The following is a 9,693-nucleotide window of genomic DNA, read 5'->3' on the forward strand; positions in this document are numbered from 1 at the left end:
TTTAAGTGAATCGTGTTGTTATTAAACAAATATGGCTTTCCCCATTGACTTTGCCTGTCAGAAGTTGTGTTCATTGTAACTGTTGTATAAATCCATGCCAGTTGCCAAGTGCCCAAATCAAATCACAAGACTATGGGGATGCTGCAACGATGTAAGTACAAAAACTGTCGGAAGTCATTGTTTTCATCACCATCATAATGTTGAACACTTGCTAAACAAATGGTTGTAATTTGAAAATTACATACATTCCATAGCTTAAACTACAAATATAGAAGAAGAGAATGAATAAAACCATGGAATTCCCCAGGAACCACAAATACATGTCAATATAGATAGGGATTGATAAGTTAAAAGGATAGAATTGTTGGGTGATAGTATGATGGTAAAATGGGGGCTATAATAAATGTATAAACTACTTATACCAGATCAAAGATGTGCTATATATGCATAACTCGCTTTAAATAATTTGATGTGCTTGATAAAGTATAAATTTAAGCAAGTGTCTTGATATGCTGAAATAAGAAAAAGTGCTTTCCTAGAGTCACAATTATAATCACTTGCTATATTGCAAAGATTTCTCAGTCTGGGAAGGCATCCAGTACAAACTGCTCCAGGTTGTACAGTGTATACTGTACTGCAGAAGAGAACAGGAGGAGATTCTGTATTATTTAATTTAATCAATACCAAGGAACTTATAATATAAAGACTAATAAATTTCTAAGTAAAAAGTTAATAAGCTTAAATAAATTACTTACATCTCGATCCACAGTTGTTGCAAACCCAATGGCCTCCTTCTGTGTACAATTCACTGCTTTTTGAAGTGTATAAATAACTTGCTCATATGTGTGGACTTCATCATTAAAAAGCATGCAGTAATAAGTATCATTTTTCTTGCTGTAAAGACAGTATCACAAATACATTCAGCAATTTCAATCAGTATTGAAATTGGCATAATTTTGGCATAATTTTTCCATTATTCATTGCAATTTCTATACTGTATAGAAAGTATGCAGTAAGAACAAGTATAGCTTGTTAATTAAAGAAAACAAGTATTATTATTATTATTATTAATGTTGTTGCTGTTGTTATTATATAGTTGTTATTATATACTACTTATCCCATTACAAATTTTATTGGCTTTTTATCTGGACAAATCTCTTTGCTATTCACATCTTTCTGCATATCATTTACTGTAAGCTGTCTTTAATATTCAAACTGAGCAGAATAAAATTTTAACAAAAGTGAAAATGTAGGTTTGAGTACAGAGTAAACTTTCCTGCCAACAATAAAGAAGTGCTATTGTTTTCTTCCTAGGTTTTTTTTTTTTTTTTTTAAACTACTTAGGCTACCCTATAGCCAAGGAAACTTGGGTGGTCTCCCATCAAATTATTATCTAAGTCCAATTCTGACTGGTAGATAAAGCCAGCCTGATTCTGCTACATGTTGATAGTATAAAATATAATTCTAAATTTTGCATGACTCAAGAGTAAATTCTTTTTTAAAAAACAGAGCTGATAAATCCTGGATTCTGGCAGTTTAGGGACTCCTGGTAATTAGGAAGCAATAACAAAGTAAAGACATTGACACAATGCCCGGTCATGAAGATTGCTATCACATCCGGACTCTAGCTGAAAAGACCTTTCATGGAATTTGATTTGGTTTGTCTTTGTCTAAGAAGCTGAATTTCTAATTCTGAGGTAAGTTCTTTGCAGTACTACTACCTGAAGTGACTACATGAAGCCACTACAATTCAAGTCACATTTTACAAACAATTCCTGTATAATATATTTTTCTTTTAGTATTTAAAAGAACAATCATAATAATGTTTTAGTAAAACTAGGAATCAAATGCTGGAATTTGGTCTCCTACTTACGCTGTTTCTAAACCTGGTGGCAATTCATTTTCTTTCTCCCATGTTAATATATCTACAGCATACTGAAAGACAACTGCAAAAATACCATACACTTTCGTTATCATATCTTCTGGCAAATGCACAAGAGGATCCTAAAATAAAAACAGTGAAAATATTATTACACTAAGACATTTTCTTAGGTTTTTTTCTACCATGATATTCTACAGGAGATTTATTAATATATTGATTGTGAATACACCCAATGAATTTGAATATTTCATTTCACGGTTTTCTTAATATTTACGTAACATTCACTATGCTTTCTTTGTTCCTTTTCTGTATTTCAGAATCAAATAAGATAAAGGATTCAAATATATGTTAATAACAAGATTTAGATAATCCAGATTAAAAAGTAGGGAAGATAAAGAAATTAAACACTACTATTACCTTAGACAAAATAAAACAGCTCTGGTACTTTTTTATGATTCATATTAATCAGTGTGTATTTCTAGATGTTTGGGCTAAACTACCTGGAATTTTTGAAATTAAGGTAATTTTTTTCATAGGTAGACAGTATGAAAACATAGTGGTGACATGCTTTATAAGAATCTTGCAAATATTTTCCCCGGTATTTCTCTAGCTTCCATTAATTGGATATTATTACCAAGACAGAATTATTATGGATCATTTCCACAAAAGGGCAATCTGCTGAAATTAAAAATACAAAAAACAAGAACTTCTGCTGAAGATTTAAAGTAAACTTAAAAATCCCTGAAGGAGGAGGGACAGAATTTTGGTGGAGATTGGTAGTTAGCAGATCTCCAGAAAATTGTGAGTGGACTGAGGAATGGAAGTTTTTGTTGTTGATTCTTGAGTTGGGCGCTGAGAGTTGAGAAATTTCAGTCAAGCTCACAGCTGTAATGCAGCCTATAGGAGCATAATGTTCACCAAGCCTCTTTTGTTAATCACTTTTGGAAATCTGTTTAGTTGCTTTTCAGCCATTAGTAAACCTTGGATCAAGAGGTTTTATAATACTAGGTGAGTTTACTTCAATCCTTAGTGAAAGAAGTTTTAAATACAAATTTAAGGACTTTAAAATGTTTTTTAGAATAAACAGCAAAAAGTTACAAATGGACTAAAGGTCGAGATGGATATAAGATTTTGAAATTAATTATAAGAATCCTTCCTGTGGGAAAATGCTGTTGTTTTGAATTCTTAAACAAAACATATCAAGATAGGACTTGGAAAGTCGGATACTAGAGGAAACCAGAAGGAACTAAAGATTGGTTATTTATACTTTTCAATTAAATGAGAAGTGTGGTTAACTTTGATCTATTAACACAGAATGGACCAAAATACTTTGGCACTGGATACTGAAGGGTATTTGTGAACCATACCCTCAACTTTTAAGAGTAAATCTCAACTTTTAGAGTATCTGCCATAATATAGATAGACTGTTTTTAAAAGATGCTATAGAAGAAGAACAAATTATACTGCGTTGGGGTTAGGGTGAGGCTGAGCCATAATTTGAAAGTGGATTTAAAAATGACAGCCTACAAGAATGATATGGAAAAAGATTCGACACTGGATATATAAATTAAACTGCTATATATATTAATAATTAAAAGAAATATACACATGTCAAATCAAAAGAGTGGCCCAGATAACTTTCCTATATTGGATTTACAAAGGAAACTTGTTAAAATTTTGAAGGATTTTGTAAAATCAGCTAAAAAAATGTAAAGTAATCAAGCTCTATGAAATTATTTGAAGGGATTAAGGATAAAGATTGTTAAAAGGAAGGGATGTAATATGGCTTTATTTGATCAAGCTTAAAATAGGTATGTTGTTATCTCTGGTAACCATTACTGGACTTTTGCTGACATCAGAACTGAAATAAGGTTTTATTGATTTGTTTATAGATAAGAGATAGGATATGGGAAAAAGAGATCATTTGTTATATTTTAAGAGAAGTGATAAATTACTAAAATTGTTTATACTTGTGATAAAGGGGAAAGTCATTTCTTTGCATATATCTTGGGCTATTTCTTTTCTTTTACTCTACTTCTTATTTTTTCTTTCTTATTTTCTTTTTTATTTTCTGTACAATTTTTCCTTTTTTTTCCTTTTTTGAAAAGTTTGTAAATTTTTTTTAATTGAAATGTTTAATAAAACTATTATTAAAAGTCCCTCCAAAAATCAAAAACAGAAATCTGCTGAATAAAATTATTTGTTCATACAAGCTTAAGTAAAGAAATTCTATGATGGATAAGCCTAGGTCAGGGATAGGCAACCTTGGCTCTTTTATGACTCGTGGACTTCAACTCCCAGAATTCCTGAGCCAGTAAAATTTTACTCTCTACCTTCTTCATTCCACACAATATCTCAGTGTCACCTACTGTAATTTAGATGTCACATCTTGTTACCTCATTCTCCTCAGTTTCTGAAGTACTGTGCTCATGCTTCTGGCAGTAAAAACCTTCTTTCCAAGCTTCAGTGTCACCACAGTCACAGAAACCACCTCCACCTGAAGTTGTCATCTAAAATATTATTTAAAATGGGCAAGAATGGAAAAAATACTGATCAAATAAAAACACAAATAAACACTGATGCAAAAGTTAATAACTACTTACAGTTCCTTAGCCCTAGCATTTCCTAGGGAAGAATTGCAAGTAAGATGACTTCTGTCAGAGCTACGTGTGACATTTTAGAATTAAAGCTTAAATTCGTGGAGCAGAAATTGAACACTGATGTTACAGGAAACAGGGAAAGGGGATCTTTCCTAGCCATTTTTTTTCTTCACATTACAGATTGTTCTTGACTTGACTTACGACCACAATTGGGACCAGAATTTCAATTGCTAAGCAAGGCAGTTTTAAGTGAGTCCTGCCCGATTTTATTTCCTTTTTTTGCCAGGGTTGTGAAACAAATCACTGCAATTGTTAAATGAATCATGTAACTGTTAGGCAAATCCCGCTTCCTCTTTTGACTTTGCTTGTCAGAAACCAGCTGGGAAGATGATGGGTAATCACATGACCAGAGATGCTGCAATGATTGTAAATACACGCCAGTTGCCAATGGCTTGAATTTTGATCACATGACCATGGAGACGCTGCAAAGGTTGTAAGTCTGAGAACTGGTCATAAGTCACTTTTTTAGTGTCATTATAACTTTGAATGGTCACTAAACAAATGGTTGTAAGTCAAGGACTACCTGTATTTTATGTCATGTTGGTGAAACCTAAAAAGCTGTATAGATATATTATTAACGATGAATACTAACAGCGAAGTTGGCCTTTTTTTCAACAACAGCTGCACATCAATGCAACAATTTCATTGACTCCAAAATCACATTCCTAGCTGATGGGAAATGGCTGATTAGTCTTTGGATTACAATTGCTACCAATTCCTGGCTGTTGGCAAAAAAGCATTTATTTCAGTAACTATGGCAAGAACCTCATTCCACTATGCAAAGTAAATGTGGTGATAAAGACAACAATTTAAGTTCCAGGAAACTTTACATTTTATTATTTATCCCAGAAGAAGACAACCCAGAATTTAAGACAACCCTACTCCAAAGGAAGAGTGGACTAATAAATAATCAACTGCTAAACATTGATACAACTCCTGTACAATGCCCAAGTTCCTAATTCTATCAACCATGGGTTTTCAATTTCTCCTCGAACCAATACTACAACTCCACCCCACCCAATGAAAGTGTGCATATATTTGTCTATGTCTATGTGGTTATAAGTGTATATGTACGGGTGTGCGTATCCATGTGTGTTTGTATGTGTTAACATATTTTAAGGTCAATGTACATGCTCTACACATGCCAGGAGTCAAATTCCAAACAAAGTCTGAGGCCCAAAGAAAGAAACACATGTATATTAACTGAATTTCTAGTTATTAAAATTTTCTCTAAAATAAGGTATCCAATTTATGTAATTAATTCCCATCTGCATATACCAGTATATACCAATGCTCTCACATACATACAAAAATACCTCTCTACTTCTACAAATGCAACAAAAAATGAGGCTAGAATAGGGATGGAGACAACCCAAGAAGAAAGGCTGACTACCCAAGGAAGGGAAAAGGAGGAGGAAATTTATTGTTGTTGTTATATTTTATTTGCTGAAATTATGAATTATGACACAATAGCAGGACAAATTATTTGGTGGAGGATTGTTTTAATCACACAGCACCACAAGTTAAATGCCTCTCCTTCAAATGCAGAGGCAGCAGTGTCCTCCTAAAAATTCTGCTCAGTTACTTAAGGAGCCTTCTCAGATCATCTATACACAGATCCAGAAGACATTTTTTTTGCCACAATTGACAGCAAAGCAAAACAGAAATGCTTGTAGAAATGTCTTCTGTATATGAGCATTATATACAGATGATCTCAGAAGGTCTTTGACAGATGTGCAGAATTTGAATCTGAAGTGCCAAAGGATTTTTCAGATCTGGCAGGGGCACCCTCATTATACCTGTCAGTTATTCTTTAAAGGAATGCCACCTTTCTCATGCCTTGCAAGTAGCAACAGCTTATTTAAAAGAGCAATTTATGGTACAGTGAAGGTAGCCATGCGTGATCCTTGCACTCTTCAGACCCAAATACTAACACTTCTAGTTTTCAAAATAGCCTCAGTGAGCCTTTTGGAAGTGTATTTAGGAGCAGTATTTTTTTGGTTTTACTGGTAATGCCTGGCAATGATTTGCACAGCCCTATAAAGCATAAACTCAAAGGAAAAAAAATCACTAAAGTAATAAGCAAGCTTACTAACCCTATATCGATGCTCCCTGTGAACACTTCCCAGAAAGCATTCCATGCATAATACACAAGTAGAATCAACTGCACAATCTCTGATGGAGGAAAAAAGAAAAGGAAATGCACAAAAATACTTTAAATGCTCAAGAAAATAAATACAGTGGAAGTAATTCAGGCCATTCTACATTCATGGAAATCCTGTTCATTAGCTAAGAGTAACAAATGGGAGTAAAGGAGAAAAAATGAGGAGAGGGGATTAGACATATGTATATATGCACAAATGATTTTTGTCCTTCAGGCATCCATTTCTAAGAATAAGTAGCAGTACTTTTAACTATTTATGTCATGAAATTATGAGAAAAAGCTGGTAACGTCAGAAATAGACAATATTTTAGCTAAAAACAAATATTTTTTTTAAAAGGTTCAAAACATTATTACAGATTATGACCAACATTTCCACACTAAGCAAGATAATTGTTGTCAATTTTGCCCCATTTTACAACCTTTCTTGCCACAGTTATTAAGTGAATCATTGTGTTGTTACATTAGTAACACAGTTAAATGAATCTGGCTTCCTCACTGACTTTGCTTGTCAGAAGGTCATAAAATGTGATCACATGACCCTGGGACACTGCAACTGTCATAAATATATGCCAGTTGTCAAGGGTCCAAATTTTGACTACATGATGCAGCAATATTTATAAGTGTGAAAAATGGTCATAAGTCACTTTTTTCAGTGCCGTTGTAACTTCAAATTGTCACTAAACAAATGATCATAAGTCAAGGCTACCTGTAATACTTTAAATAAGTTGTTTATTACAGGAAGAGTTTAAACTCTGTGAAACTGTGAAATGACATATACTCAATTACAAACATTTTTTGAATTGCAATTTGGCCTGGATGTTATCTAAAACTCCTGAAATATCATTATATGAATGACTTTGACTTTTCCAAATCTATAGCAATTTCCTAAAAACCATTAAAAGTTATAACCATATCAAGCAGGCCATTAATGGTTATGAGTTTTAGAATAAAGTATTATTTCCTAAGATACTGAGTTAATGGAAGACTTATTTAATATCAAGACTATCTCCTACCAAATGATGCTAATTAAAAAATAACAATCTTTTTTGTGTCTATTAGATTCCTTTAAAAATATTTTCAAAGAATTGACTACGACCCCAATTATGCTAAAACTGCAATACAAATGAAGGTACACTTATCTATATGATATGAGCTTGTTAATCAATATCCCACTTTGGTTTGATATTCGCAAAATTGTTAATACAGGTAAGTCCCCGACTTATGATCATTCCTTTAGCAACTTTCAAAGTCATGACAACATTGAAAAAAATGACTTGCAATTGGTCCTCACACTTACAACTGTTGCAGGATCCTTGCAGTCAAGTGATTTGTGATCCAAGCACTTGGTAACCAGCTTGCATTTATCACAGCTGCAGGATCCTGCAGTCACTTGACTGCCATTTGCAACCTTCTCAGATGATTTCCCACAAGCAAAGTCAATGGGGAAGCTGGCAGGGAAAGTCACAAGTCGTGGTCCCATTTAATGACTGCACAAATTAACAATGAATTTTCTAATCCCAATTGGTCATAAGTCGAGGAATACCTATATTGAAAGTACAATAACCATGTGAATGTGCTTTTAAATTATATACCCCAAATTTGAAATTTATTACTATGTGAAAAATTATGGATGCATTCTACGATTATTAAATGGAAAGATAAGATTATTCCGGACTCATAGTTTTGGATAGCAGATATATGTATGCATTTAATTGATGCAATGGATAGACTGATACATTGTATATTCAAAGTTAAATGATTCAGTCAAATATTACGCTGAATAATATGATCAGCATGTAATATAATGGGGTTGTGGGGTTTTTGCACATGATAAAAATATTAATTGCATGTTTGTATAGAATTTTGACATATTGACTAAATAATTAAATGTAAGTGTAAATTTACAAGCTTTCTAAGGAAATCACACTGTAACCTTTTCCTATCAGCGTAATTAAATACCATTATGAAAATTCCCAGAAAAGATCAAATAAGATTCAACTGCTACAATGCAACAAGTGGAGATAGTTAACACTTATGCATCTTTCTAAAATGACAATTCAATCCAATACAAAACTTCTGAATGAAATTCTATATTTATCATGGGTTATGCAAATAGACTTCACTTCTTCATAACTGCTTGAAAAATCAGAGAGTTTCATCTTCTAATCTATTTCAATGTCTCTCAGAAATAAAATAAAATTTAAGAATTAAGATAATTAAGAAAATATTTGAAAAAAAATGTCAACCAAAACTTACCAGGAAGAAACAAAAAGCATTATTGCTACATTTAAAAGTAGATTGAGCTCTAACCCTAAGAAATGGATGGATATAAATCTAGTTCCTAAACATTCACAAAAGATCCATCTCAAAGAGAAAATTTATTGTATTTTACCCAATTACTGGCCATTTCTATTCTAAAATCATGTGTTGGCATCTAGAGATTGTTTCATTTTCTATCCAAGTAGGAAAATATGTCATTTTCTAAATCTACTTTTTTGTAATCTCTTTGGAGAACTGAAAACTTTTCAGGTTTTATTACAGTAATGGCTTCCAACTCCATGGTAGTGAATTTTTTTAGCTTTCATTCTTTGTTAAGTATTGCTGTTTCTACTTATTTCTCCTTAGAGCTATGAATCAAATATTTTAAAAACTGTAGTCTTTTTAAAAGTTATGATGGTCTTCCCACGCAGTCTCTTTTTCTTTTCTAACATCTGGATTTTCATATTTATCTATATTAACAATCAGCAGAAAATAAATTTCATGCTACTATAAATCCAGAAGTATAAAATTTTAAAATGACTTTTTTTGTCTTTTTGATGCAAGATTATTATAGTTAAGACTAATGTAATTCTGAGAAAGGTGTATACCGTATATACTCGAGTATAAGTCGACCCGAATATAAGCCGAGGGACCTATTTTTCCACAAAGAACTGGGAAAAATTGGTGACCCGCGTATAAGCCGAGGGGGCATTTTTCAGCACACACAC

General features: G+C 32.7%; 1 protein-coding gene across 2 annotated transcripts in view; it reads right to left on the bottom strand.

Annotated features, from left to right (window-relative positions):
• UBR2 (ubiquitin protein ligase E3 component n-recognin 2) overlaps window positions 1-9,693 on the bottom strand; it is a 69,366-nt gene that overhangs the window by 50,791 nt on the left and 8,882 nt on the right. For both annotated transcript variants that reach the window (XM_015814776.2, XM_015814775.2), the window contains exons 3-6: window positions 6,639-6,717; window positions 4,279-4,392; window positions 1,874-2,004; window positions 756-894 (exon numbers count right to left, since the gene is read on the bottom strand). In XM_015814776.2, coding sequence (XP_015670262.1) covers window positions 756-894; window positions 1,874-2,004; window positions 4,279-4,392; window positions 6,639-6,717 — 463 coding nt within the window. The remainder of the gene's footprint in view (window positions 1-755; window positions 895-1,873; window positions 2,005-4,278; window positions 4,393-6,638; window positions 6,718-9,693) is intronic.

Source organism: Protobothrops mucrosquamatus, unplaced genomic scaffold, assembly GCF_001527695.2.
Source record: "Protobothrops mucrosquamatus isolate PMUCROS unplaced genomic scaffold, P.Mucros_1.0 scaffold285, whole genome shotgun sequence".
In the NCBI taxonomy this organism is placed as follows: Eukaryota; Metazoa; Chordata; class Lepidosauria; order Squamata; family Viperidae; genus Protobothrops; species Protobothrops mucrosquamatus.